At 44.8% G+C, this 13,943-nt stretch overlaps 1 protein-coding gene across 2 annotated transcripts in view; it reads right to left on the bottom strand.

The window, feature by feature from the left end:
• The window catches only part of LOC147624299 (putative pectin methylesterase CGR3), a 47,790-nt gene extending 34,255 nt beyond the window's left edge, over positions 1–13,535 (bottom strand). The window contains exons 1-6 of one of the 2 annotated variants that reach the window (XM_086819268.1): positions 13,350–13,535; positions 12,079–12,160; positions 11,885–11,924; positions 11,684–11,768; positions 11,205–11,594; positions 10,757–10,818 (exon numbers count right to left, since the gene is read on the bottom strand). In XM_086819268.1, coding sequence (XP_086675394.1) covers positions 10,757–10,818; positions 11,205–11,594; positions 11,684–11,768; positions 11,885–11,924; positions 12,079–12,146 — 645 coding nt within the window. In that variant the 5' untranslated portion in view covers positions 12,147–12,160; positions 13,350–13,535. Of the gene's footprint in view, positions 1–10,756; positions 10,819–11,204; positions 11,595–11,683; positions 11,769–11,884; positions 11,925–12,014; positions 12,161–13,349 lie in introns of both variants that reach the window. The other variant, XM_086819267.1, reaches the window with a different exon arrangement.
• Positions 13,536–13,943: the final 408 nt, after the last annotated feature.

The following is a 13,943-nucleotide window of genomic DNA, read 5'->3' as shown; positions in this document are numbered from 1 at the left end:
CCTGTAACGGTGGTAGAGGCTAGTGTGCGCAAGAGAGCCTCTCTTGATGAAGAGAGAGGGCTCCAATTTATAGATTTGGGCCTCCCATAAGCTAAAATGGCAAGAGAAGGCTACAATGACAAGTGGAGAGCCACACAATAGCTGAAGTGACAAGTGTGAGGCCACTTGTCTCACTTTGATCCACTTTCTAACAAGTGTCTGGCCACTTGTCTCACTTTGGTCCACTTTCTTGCCACATGTCCTAATCTAAGAGATGGGTCCTTCCATAAACTTTATCTCTAAAAATATCCCAACTGGTAGACATTCTGTCATAGGCACTTTGCCAACTCTTGGTATCTGCTCAATTCCAAATGTAATGACGCGAACAGAATTTCCATCGGAGTCGGGCCAAAAATAGCAACTCTCCTAAATTTTAGGAATGTGGTCCTTTATATTCTAGGATAATCATTCCCAAAGCTTGTACTTTCCAAATATTTAGACATCCTGGAGTCCACCAGACCCCTTTCATATTGGGAAATGTCCAAGCTAGTGACATGGACACCCAAATAATTTCACATGAGCATGGACATTGCATAGTTATAATGCTTTGAAACTTTAACTTAAAAATTTTGAAGACAAGCAAATTATTAATAATTAATACTTGTTTAAAAGAAAAGAAAAATTACTATTAAAGAGTTTGTTGGGGCTGATTTGATCATATTGGAAGCTCGGCCCAAGCAAGGGAGGGTTGCTTGACTACTCTTGGGCACTCATCAAGGCTGGTTGTCATCTTTCAAGGCTCTCTATCTTCATGCAAAAAGAGGGCTGGAAATTTGGTTTAACAGGTTTTTCAAGGCTGAAAATCAGATTTACAGTAGGTATCAGGGCTGTATGAGCGTTGTATGGGCATGTATGGAATGTACGGACAGGCCCATACCAAGGCACACAATCTGAAATATAGTTGTTCAGCTTCAAAACAGCTGTTTTCAGGCAATTTTCAGGCTTTTTCTGCTTTTTGAACTAATTCAAGACTGAACTTTATCTTTGCATGAATGCATTGGGGAAGCGATGTAATAATGGATATACTATTGAACATCATGAAATTGCAGATCATGGATTGTTTGATCTGAGGACCGAGGTATGGATATTGCTATCCACACTATTCATCGGTCAATGACGACGTGTGTGGGACTTCTAATCCATGTTTATGAATTCCATGTTTGCAGAAACTTGGATATCTTTTAGGACATTGTCCTTGGTAATTTTGATAACCTCGTGCTAGACATCAAGAAGCACCCCAAAAGTTCGTAACAGATAGATACTCCTTGGTAATATGACAGAAATTCTAATTTTGAGTTTGGTGGTGGTGGGGGGGAGAGGGAGGGAAGGGGGGCATTCCGGTCACAGTGTGGTGTCCAATATTTAAGCGTGCTTGTGGTTTTAAGTGGATAAATTGTGTGCCTTTATATCTTGGAAAGGTTCCTCAGGAATTGGCAAGGGCTGTAACAACTCTATCTTCTTTCCACGAGGAGCTTTCACCTTTTAACAAATATCACAGTGTTGTACATATGAAAACACATCATGTCTCATCTTTGGCCAATAATATTGCTGTTCCAATTTCTCCAAAGTCGAATTCATGCCCCTATGACCACCAGTAATGGCGTCATGGAGAAGAGCTGCCTTGAACGACTTCATGACACATAGTCAACCTTTGTAGAAAAGCCAACCATCGCATATCAAAAAGTGGCATGGTCCTGTGGCATCCAATGCATGTTCCCACTGTGTACCGAATTTCTCGGAATCCGCATACGTGTGCTTCATGTCGTCTAGTCCCGTACCAACAAGGTCGAGTCTACTGGTCTGAATCGAAGTCACTTGTCCCTTCCTGCTCAAAGCATCAGCCACGGGATTGGTCTTTCCTGGAAGATACTCAAATCATACCACCAAAGCTGGAATATCTGGCTCCAGCAGTGTTGTCAGTCACTCCACTGTGCACTTGGCATTGTTTGAATCCAGCGTAATGCTTGATGGTCACGGCCATAAAGAAAATGTTTCCAATGTTTCAAGGCATGTATAACTGCAAGGAGTTCACGATCGTAGACTGAGTAATTCTTCTCTGTGGGCAGTAACTTACGAGACATGTAAGCTATTGGATGACCATTCTGTTGTAATACACCGCCAATTGCGATGTTACTCGCATCGGTGATCACCCGAAATGGCTCGCCCCACGAGGCAAGTGCTAAACAAGGCACTTCTGATAAAGCCACCTTGAGGTTCTTGAATGCCTCCAATGCTCGTGGAGTCATTTGAATCCGTTGCCTTCTTGTCTTGACACCCTTTAGCAGATCAGTGAGATCCGCCAAGAGGTCAGAAAACTTGTCTATGTGAATGCAGTATGCCTAGCATATACCCACAAAGAATCTGATGTCATAAGCTGTCTGAGGTACTGTCACCATTTGGCCACCCAATCGGTCCACCCATGCTTTCTTATCATGTATGTACATTGGACTGGTGTCCATGGCAGTTGTTTATGCCGGGGATTGATGCCACTCATGTGATACTGTAGACTTGACTTTCCGTTGGGACGTGTGCCTCCGTGCACATGCCCGGAAATGCTTGGTGGATTGGTGTTCCATTGGATCTGGTACCTCATGTACTTGCCTGGAGCACGTCTATTTTGGTATAGTCTCATGAACGGGGATTGTCCATACCAATGATGCATTGCATAGCATCTTGATGTGCTTGCTTGCAATTGAAATTGCATGTTGTTTTCATGCTTGCTTGACCAATGTGTAGTTCCGGATAAGGGGACGCCCACCCGTGAACCGTGCGTGTGAAACTGTCTGCTGACATGGTTGTGAGGCATGTGAACAGGTGGTAAGTATTACCCAATCTAGGCTCAAATAGCCCTTAGGACTTAGCCAATATTTATAAGTGAGTGCGTTCCTACTTCATTAAAGTTTGGTCGCCCAAAAATCACTTATAAATTATGACCGCTTCCAAGTTCACACTCACTAAAGTCCCGAGGCGGACAAGACTCAATGTCCAGGACCTGATCCTCCCCTTTTACTCATAAATGGGCATCTCCCCATGTCCCTTCACCTAATTGGACCCCAATTCACTTACTTATTAAGAGAAAATTCGTGTTTTCTCTTCATGAAGATTTTTGGAGGCTGAAAACTCTGTTTTTCTCTCCATTTCCAAGCTCTCCATAGCCAGACCCAACTTGCTAGGGTGTTTTCCAAGCTTCCTAGAGTGTTTCCGGATGCTAATCACTCTCCTACACACTCCCGATGACTGAAATTCAGCAAAACAGATCTCTTTATTGCTGTAATTTCTGATCTTTTTGCTGAAAACCCTAATTTCAGCTATCCTTTCTCAAGTTGAACCATAGGGGAAGCTTTCCCAAGGTTCCCTTCATCCTCTTGAAGACTTTTGTCGCGAAGAAAGGCGACAAATCAAAGATCTCAACACCCCAAGGACTTCCATCGCAAAGACTTCCGCTGTCATCGACTCTACTTGCTATTGGTAAGCTTTTATGCTTAAATATGGGAGCAAGTAGCAGGAGGGAGGAATCGGATTACAAGATCACATACCCTGTGTAGTGTTCTCTTGTCCTATGTGCTCTCTTGCAGATTGTTTCTACCATGTGTTGGTGAAACAATAGAGCGCAGATGGTAGGGAACATGGACACTTGAGAGGGTAGTGTGGGTTGCAAGTCTACATCGACAACCACTTGTTTGCAATACTGTATTCATATGCATTGGTATGGAAATCTGGTCAGAAATGCCCACGACACTATGTACTTGATTCTCCCAAGATCAATATACTTTATTTGAGGGAGGGGTCGGCCGTTCCGGCTCATTGTGTCTCTTGTCAATTCAAGAATTTACTTCTTGTACTTGAGCAAGTGTCCATCAAATCTTAGTGTATTTAAGTGTATTGATTAGCATTGTGTTCAAACAAGTTACAGGTACTTCCCAATTGACAATCTCGGCCACCTTAGCCGGATCAAGTCGAATGCCTTCTGCACTAATTATATATCCAAGGTAATGAACCTGGAACAAATAAAATTCCGACTTCTTCTCATTGACGTAGAGCTCGTTGCTTTCCAGCAACTTAAGGACTTTCTCCACATCAATGTCATGCTGCTCAACCGTAGCTGAAAATACCAGTATGTCATTCAGAAATATGAACACACTTTTCAATTAATTCCCAGAAAACATGCATCATCATGCGGTTGAATGTAGCAAGGGCGTTCGTCAAGCCAAAAGGCATGACCACAAATTCATAGTGGGCACGTTCCATACGGAAGGCTGTCTTGGGAATGTCCCTCTCCACAGTCCGCACCTTGTGATACCCACTCTTTAAATCGAGTTTCGAGAACACCTTAGCCTCTCGAGAATATAATCTATTCGAGGCATCGGAAATCTACTCTTGATAGTCAGCTTATTGAGTGCACGATAATCGACACACAAATGAGAAGACCCATCTTTCTTCTTGACAAATAGGATCGGTGCTGCAAATGGCGACACGCTGGGGCAGATGAAACCTGATTGCAACAATTCTTGGAGTTGGCGGTCCAACTTCGATTCCATTGCCTTGGAAAGGCGATATGGAAACTTGCTCAGGGGTTCCGAGCCTAGGAGGAGGTCAATCTTGTGGTCCTCCGGTCTGGACGGAGGGAGCTGGAAAGAGAGATTGTCCCAAAGAAAAATCTTCTGGAACTTGTCATGGAGAGCCACATACTTCTCGGAAGCACTGGCCAACGTCTAGATATAAATCATCGCACAATGTGCGTCTTTCTTAATTGCTCACTTAGCCTGTAAGTGGCTTATGAGCGAAAATTTTGGGATTCCTGGCTCACACTTAATGGTCACTGGGGTGTTTCACACATTCCGATTAATCTGGAAAGTGTGCTTGTCCCACTTGACATCAAGAAGAAACTTGTGAAACCACTGAATGCCCAATATTATGTCTGCTTCTACAAGAGGGGCAACCATAAAATCACGCACAAACTCTATGCCCTGAATAACCAATTTAGCACCTAGAGCTTCATACTTGACACTCGTTGTCATGCCTGTGCTAAAACCCCTCAACTTGTTTGTCCACCGAAGTCAGGACGAAACGGTCGCTGTCAAACAAGACGACAACTCTGTGTCAAACAAGACAACGACTCTTGAGCAATTCGTTGTGCTCATACTCCTGGTCATGGGCACCCTTCTGCTTATCTTCGAGCTCTCGACTAATGATTGCTCCAACTAAAGCATTGGGATTTGAAGAACTAGGGACAGCCACTGGGGTCTCTGTGGGAGATGGGCTCACCACGGAAGCTGTGGAGGCTGAGGCGGCGGTCTTTGGAGCGGTAGTCTTCTTAGGACAATCCCGAGAAGTGTGTACTTTTGTATGACAAAAGAAACACCTACCCTCCCTCTTCTACTGAGAAATCTCCTAAGCACTCAACTTGCCACCTGTCTTGCCTGCCTTCACTTTTTGGTCTGGAGTAAGCTTGGACCCATTGTTCGAGTTCTTGGAGCCAAAGGCTCTCGTGCTCTGTCCTGGGGAAGACCCCGTCTAGTTCTGGCCTTTCCCCCCCGAGGCGGGAGCCTTGGGAGTAGCCGGCTGGGAAGTCTTGGGCTTGCCACCATTATGCTTCATTTCAGCACTTTGCGCAAGCGAGAGAGCGTCTTCGAAGGTGGCTGGCCTAAACATACGCACCTCCCACTGGATTTGCATGTCAAGACCATACAAAAATTGCCCTTTCTTGTCCTAATCAGATAAGCCTAATCGCAAACATAAAGTCAAAATTCTATCGGCAACCTGAAGGACTGGTTGCGCGTTCTAACGTGCTCCCCTGAACTCGTCTTCGAGTCGCTCAAGGTAATGGGGTGGTAGAAACCGCTGCTTAAGGTCGCGGACAAACTCGTCCCACGCCATACCTAATCTGGTGTGGGCATGAACCCACTAGGTCCACCAAGGAATGGCCTCACCTTCCAAGTACCAATTGGCTAAGATCACTCTGTCAGTATCATTCTTTCTAACTGCGGCAAAGTAAGCTTCAAACTCATGCAACCATGAATAAAGAGTTGTGGAGTCGAGTTTACCATTATACTTACTGAAGTTCATTTTCTCGAGAAAATGATTCAAGGATGCCACTGGTGTCAATCTGGCATCCAAAGCTACAAGGTAACGCTCATGTTCCACGTGTCACATGGCTTCGTCTTCGCGTTGTCGGATCTCCAATGCACGCATTTGCAACTCAAGCATAGAACTCGGCTACGGTCATGACCCTGCGAGAGGGTCCCTGTGTAGAGGATCTTGAATCTGGGATACGAAAGGAGAGGAAGGAGGAGATGGAAAACGCGGCTCTGGAGAACAGGTGCGCTCTTCCAGAGCCAGGATCTACGCCTTCTGCTCTACCAACTTGGTCGTTTGGTCTGCGATTGCTCGCATCATCGGTTGGATCATCTATGTAACACTCATGCCTGATGCCCTAGCTGGGCTGCCTAGTGCACTCTGGTCCCAAGGTTCTTGGTCTCTCTCGTTGTCGAAGCTCGTCATAGCAGGAAAACGCAATTCCTTTTCGGAGCGCAATCTGACCATCCACTATGTGTACGGGAGACTTCACGAGGCTGAAAACCAACAGTCCTTCGAGGGACAGAAGTCACTCCGAAAGGGGTGGTCCACCGGAGTCTGAAAACCAACCACACGAGCAAGAAAAAATTTATGGTTTCTTGCTGAATCTTTGCACTTGAAGTAGGCTCTAATACCATTGTAACATGTGGACGCTTTGGGGGAGATTGGTAACTTCAATGCTCAGAAAACAGCACACTTGTCGTGATGAAATTAACACACAAAACTGAATATAGATGTGCAAAAAAATAGAGAGAGAGAGAGGGAGAAGAGGACAGTATTGGGTCCCGAATACCCTCTGTAGGGCCCCCACTACGAATGGTGTATTTGCTTTTATTAGAATGATGCAAAAAACTGAACTAAAAGATTGACTGAACCTTCTTGGTTGAGATGGATCTCTGCCCTTGGCCTTCAATCCTTCACCCCTTCTTTCTACGTTAGCTTCTTCTTGGTTGTCCTAGCCCTTGGTTTAGCTTCAGCACTTGGTGAATTATGAGATAAATGAACTGATTTGTGGCTTTGGTCTTTATACCCTTCAGGACATCCAGTCGACTGGTTCTATATCTTTCAGCTGTCCTTAAAATGCTCCACGACTAGAAAATACAGCATTAAATGCTAAAAAATGTTGCGCATGACTAAAAGAAATGCTGGCCACCATGCACCTCAGATCTGGCTGCTGGACAGCCTATGTGGGCTGCCCCACACCTGGTCTACAGTTCCCTAGGGGCTGTGTACCAGTCGGCCACCTGTCCAGGAGCCCTAGGGCTGTCTTCAGCCCCTCCATGGCCATCCCATGGCTGGTGGGTAAAGCCAAGGCCTTCCTAGCCCCTATGGGGGTGATTCTACACCTTCCCCATGCCCACATTTGTCCTTGGGGTAACCCTATGGGCTGGCCCCTTTCCTATATGCAAACCCTAACTATCTACACAATGATCTGGCATCCAGTAACATACCAGATACACAGAACCACTGACATCATTCCAGAGGGAGACTCACAGCGCGGACTCGCAGTGTTTCATGTGCATGACAATGCACACCTGACCTTGGATGCATATGCAGGACAATGCACACCTAACCTCGGACGACTGGAATGGAACCCTGGCTGACTCGTCCCGGACTAGGCTCACATGGGACCAGTTTTCCATCCCAAGTCCTGCACCTTCTGTACAGATATGTCTACATGGCATCCAAGTGCGGGATGCACATGACACTCTGCCTTTGATGTGTCAAGATGGGGGTGTAAAGTTGTAAGCAAGGGCCAGGTCTTCAGGCATCTGGGCTGCTCCATGGAGGTCGAGGTTTCTGCTAGAGACCTACTGGACTGGCTCATGGAAAAGCTGGTTCATAAATTTGAAAAGTGGGACAATGTGTTCCTCTCCTTTCACTCAAGAGTGATAGTTTTAAACTCCAATCTTGTTGGCTTATGTACACCTTCCTCGACTTCAAAAATAAACATTAGAGTGCTTGGATATATGAAGGAGTTCCTTTGGAAAGGTTGGCATGAAAAAAAACCTTGCTAAATCTAGCCTGGAGCAAGGTTTGCAAACCAAAGAGATAAGAGGCCTTAGGATTTTGGACATGCCATCTCATTCAAAGGCTCCGGAGCCAAGTTTTGAGACTGAAATTTTTTACTTGTTTTTGCACACTTGTATTCCTCATCATTTTCCAAGTCTCCCAAGCCAAAAAAATTCCCAAATCGAAGCCCGTTTAGCCCATCGAATTCCCTCTACAAAATTTCAGCATCTCCAAAAACGGAGTTGAATTGAGCCCTAGCATTCCTCGTGCTCTCTTTTCGTGCACTTGGCATCGACGTACAACATTCCAACACCGATCTCTCGGGTCTGTTTTGGTCATCAAGCCTCTATTCATATAACTTTTATATCCCTACACTCTGTCGTCTCAATACACTTGCAGGTCCTTGTCATCAGTGAATCATTGGGCATCATAAAAGGATGCCTTTCAGTGGACATTGAGGGTTTGCATTGCATTGTGCAACAACATTTGCTTGGGAAAGATTATTAGTTAGCTTTGAGCCATGGCTAATAATGATGTATTTGGGATACTCTCTGTCAAGGATGGAACTAACTATCCCATGTGGGCATATATGATGAAGCATGTACTGGTTGCAAAGAATTTGTGGGTATATGTATCTAGTGCTGAGTTACGACATATTGATCCACTGTTGGAAAGAGTGATTCTGGTTCTAGTGAAAGTGCACCGCCTACACTTGTCTCTTCTACACAAGAACAACTCAGATGGGATGCTGAAGATGCGCTCGCTCATCCCTTGATTGCTCTCTTGTGTAAACGGCAAGTCATTCCTCATATCTGTTCATGTACTTCTTCTAAGGGTGCATAGGATATACTTGCCTCTTTGTATCAAATCCACAAGAAGCTCGTGTACTTTATCTCCAGAAAAAGCTTGACATGAAGCATATGACTGAGGGTGATTCTATGGATGGATTTCTCACCCGTGTTAAGGATTTGCGAGAGCAATTAATCAATATTGATGAGGTGATACTTGACAGTTCACTTGTTTCTACAGTTTTCAATGGTTTGCGTGAATCCTATCAAGAATATGCTACCACTCTCCGCCTCTTGATGAACAAAAATTCAAATTTGTACACATTTGATGATTTGGTAGCTCTCTTGTTACAAGAAGAGCAATCCCGGTCCAGCCGGAACAACATGATTGCTACAGATCGGGCTTTTGCTGCCTCTTATCATGGCAAAGGAAAATCTTGGGCTGGTTCTAATGCTAAGCCTAAGGGCAAAGCACAAGCCCAATCAGATCCTCAAAGTCTAAATAGGAGAAGACTGAGAAGAAGAAGAGATGCAACTATTGTTAGAAACCTAGTCATGTAACTAAGGATTGCAAGAAGCGTAAAGAGAGTGAGAAGAAGAAGATGCAGCAAGGTCTTGCTCCAGCTACAAGTGACACCAATGAAGAGGCAAACTTCGCACATGATGGCTATGCATTGACAGTCACATGCAATGCTATTTCTATGCCTCCTTCATGCTTGTCTTTATCTGAAGCTTATTGATACTCTGATAGCGGTGCTACAAAGCACATTACCTCTTGAAGAAGTTGTTTGCTACCTTGAGAGATACACCCTCACGTAGTAAAGTTCTATGTGCTAATGATGCATCATACGCCATTAAAGGCATTGGGGGTGTGGAGTTGACAACATGTAATGTTGATGCATTTATGTTACATGATGCATTGTATGTGCCGGGCTAGAGCTGAGCTGTTACTGGAGATGGAGGGACTCTTGGAGAAATGGGTGTATTAATGTGGGATCAGGCTGGGATGTGGTTCTGAAAGTTGAAACATGCAGATAGATCCTTGGTGCTAGATGCAGGACTCAAAATACTACTTTACAGGAGGAGTTGCTGGGTGCCAGCATCAAAGTCTGTGAGATAGGTCAGCATTGGGGACAGCTGGTTGATCTCATCTGAGAACCTGAATCAAGCTTTCATGGGTCCTCATATTAACTTTTGGAAGTAGGTCCCTGTGGTCCTTATCTATGTGCTTCAGGCTCTGTTATCTATTTGCTTCAGTCTATGATTACTCTGGTGACAGTTACAGGCGTGGGACCCCTAGTTGCTCGATTGATTTCGTGTGAGGACCAGTGGGCTCTCAACGCTTGATCTGGATTCAGTAGATGGGCCTTCAACCTTTTATCTGGCTGCAGCATAAGGTCTGGCCTTGAGACATCTTGGTGTAATGCTCATGTCTATATGTGATGCCCATGCCTAAGGTTGATGTTCTATAATTGAGGGAGCAGTTCCTTGCTTTTGATGCAAACTCCAGAGGGCGTCTCCAGCTCTGCAGGACTAACCCACGGCAATGCAGGCAGCACATGAAAACAAGTCATGACTCATACAACTAGCAAATCATCTAGACATGCATGCAAACATGAGTTGTGCATATGCATGCAAAACGTTCCTGTTCTCATAGATTGTTCTTGTCTACATGGTTGTCCAATCTCACCAGACAGTGGTTAGAAACCGGGGGTGTCCGAACCAAATGGTGACATATGGGATGCAAAATAGTGACCGCATCGATAAAATGCGGCCATTAGAGAGGGAGGGGGGTTGTGGGGTGGGGGGTGTTCACTTATGAAAACAGTAAAACTGCTTACCATTTTTGCAGGTTTAACCCCATCTCCAATAGCATCATGCACCTTCTGATTTGCTTTCTCATCTGCAAAAGCACACCCCCCCCCCCCAAACACAATGTTCAAGTTGAGTATAATAGACAGAGGGTCCTCAAATCTTTATATATATATACATACCTACCTTCATAAGATTGGAATAAATCCAACCTTACAAATTGAGAGAATAATTGCACTTATTTAACAACAAACAAACAAAAACAATAAAAACACTAGAAAAAGTTTTCTGAAGATATGAGGACAGAAAAAATACTAATTTCTGAAAACAACAAAACCCGTGCACAATATTATACCCTGTTCTAAAGGAACCAAGCACGGTTATTTTGCAAATTAAGCCATCGCCCTTCCATGTTATAATCATCACACATAACTGAATATAGAAGGGATTTGTGAAGAGAGAGACAGAGAGAGTTACTTATGAGTAGCACAACACTTTCTGAAGAGACACGTGCCAGTTCTCTTAGGGTGACATTCAGCTGCTTCGATGTCATGGAATCCACCACATCGTTAGCCAGAACAAGCGAAAAAGAGCGCGATCTATAGTATAGGGGCTGTGAAACATCGGCCACCCGTATCAGACCCTTCCGGATTAGATTTTCACACATGCTGTGCACCGGAGGACTCGGATCAAAAGGTAGTATGCCCCATGCCTCAAGCTTCTCATCTTTCACAAGCTTCAAGACAACACCACACGTAGATGGCCCGACATGAAGGACACGATTCATCGTCTCTCCATAAACTTCTCGTAAAAGAGGGAGCACTTGGCACACAGCAGTTCTACATTCGGGCCGGGAAGCAAACTCCTCTGAAAAAAAATGTTATGTTAATGCCTTTGAATCTGTGCATTCTTTGCTCTTAACAAAGCTTTCTGGTTGTTGGCAGTCTACTAAATACCTTTCTCATCTTCCATAGTTTCACTAAGCGTCTCGTCAAGTGTTGTACCTCGCCGTCCCTCCCTTACAAGCTTTCCCGTATCTTTCTTAAAAAGAATAATAAAATCGATTAAAATGTAAATAATCATATATGGAAACAGGCAAAGCTAAAAAATAGAAGACATCCAGAGTCCACACACATGGTCTAATTGAACCCACTTACTAGAGTTAGAGAAGGAGTAGCCGAGTAATACGATGATACCCTGCGTACTCCACAAATCATGTTTGAGCTCTTAATTCTCAACTTAATCTTGGCTATCATAATCTCTGAATACTGCTGAGCAGCAACTCACCAGTAACAGTAGACAAACGGACACTAGAGGTGATGTCTGATACTTCAAGGGAGCTGCCACAGACCTGAACGAGTCCGATATGCCAGACTCCGCCAGCCGCCTGGGAGTAAGATTTGCTGGTCGGCGCGGCATGTTGTGAGACTTATCTGCACAAAATGCAAAAGAGATCTGATCAATGTCACGGGAACTCCCCACTGAATTACTGCAGTTTTCTCACATACTTGCAGAAATGGGCATGGAAGGAGCAAATGGGCTATGAAAAAGCATTTGCATAACATGGGCACATCAATTGGGGATGGACATGGGCAAAAGATGCACATGGACATGGACATGGACAAGGACAAGGAAAAGGAAAAGCATTGGCATCAAAAACATCAACTTAGGCATCAAAACTCCCATGTGCAGCATCGACATATACATTGGCATTGACATTGACATCAACATCAGCACTAGTGTAGACTTGGGCATCAACATCAGGCTCAGTGCTCAACATGGGCAGTCCAAAATTGACAGTGATATAAATATTGGCAAGTCCACATCAACATGACATCGGTCTCCATCTTGTTGCATTACACATGCATGTATGATATAATTTTGCCACACAGCAAATATCTGCGCCTAACTGCATTTTTTGAGGCCACGCAACACCCCTTCTTCTTGCCTCGAATTTTTCAACCACACCTCAGCTCTGCAAACTGCGCAAAAATGGGCAAAGTTAGGGGGGAAAACGAAGTTTCACCAGTAGAGTTGGCAGAGCCCATGAATTTTCCCCTTTTAATTCTTGCATTTCTCATCTCCCATATGTTTTGTCTGTGTTATGTTTTCTCTGTGTGTTGAGTCTGATTGGTGATGACTGCTGGTAAACCTGCTATCTCCAACGAAGTGCTTTTCAAGGACCCCAGCGTGGGAATAGTGCATGTAGAAGATGGAGTGAATACAAAGGTTTGCCAGCGCAGTTGAGAGATTTCCTCAACTGCACCCGTGGGAAAAGTCTCTTAACACCCTTGACCGAATGCCCCGAATTTCGACTGTGTTAGCGATTTGATTTGCTAGACGTCATGATTTACTGACACAGTGATATACATTATTAATGAATAAATACAGCCAACATTACTCTTCTGTGAGGGCACAGAAGGCAGGTGCCTACTACGAAACCACAAAGAAAGGGTGAACAAAAGCCAGATCAAATAATGTGCATCAGAGAAACATGGATGAGACTAGAACGAAAACTGTATCGGAGTGGGCGGGGCTGGGCTGGGCTGGGCGGGGCGGGGCGGGGCGGGGCGAGGGTGAGGGTGAGGGTGAGGGAGTGGGAGAGAGAGAGGGAGAGCCTACCAAAAAAGAAGAGCCGATTTTTGTCGGAGCTCGTCGTCAGTGGAAGTGCGTTGAAGCTCGGGACGTCAAGGAAGCTCCGAGATCTGAACCTAGAAACAACAGCTGGAGACGAAAACTCTTATGATCCCATGACCATGTCATCTTGTCTCATAACAGTATCGCTTGCACGTCCCTACCCAGGTCAAACGGAGCAAGAGTTTTTAGATTGCTCTTGGGGGCTTGACATGGTGGGGGAGTGTGAGAGAGCTAAAGAGAGGAGCATAGACCAAAGTCCAAAGAGTTTTGAGTTTGCTCAAGGGGAGCTTCACACGTTGGAAGTGTGTGTGTGTGTGAGAGAGAGAGAGAGAGAGAGAGAGAGGCTGACCATTTGTGTGTAAGAGAGAGAGAACTAGACAAAGGAGCAAAGACACTCTGAGTCCAAATAATTTTGAGATTGCTCCAGGGAGGGCTCCATGCGGTGAGGGTGTGTGTTAGAGAGAGAGCTAGAGACAGGAGCAGAGACTCTCCAAAGCTCAAAGAGTTTTGATTTGCTCAAGGGGGCCTTCATGCATTGGAGGTGTGTGTTAGAGAGCTGGAGAGAGACAGAGAGAGATA

This window comes from Cibotium barometz, chromosome 25, assembly GCF_041138505.1.
Source record: "Cibotium barometz isolate CiBa-2024 chromosome 25, ASM4113850v1, whole genome shotgun sequence".
In the NCBI taxonomy this organism is placed as follows: domain Eukaryota; kingdom Viridiplantae; phylum Streptophyta; class Polypodiopsida; order Cyatheales; family Cibotiaceae; genus Cibotium; species Cibotium barometz.
Note: the sequence above shows the minus strand (reverse complement) of the source record. Positions and strands in the feature narration are given on the sequence as shown.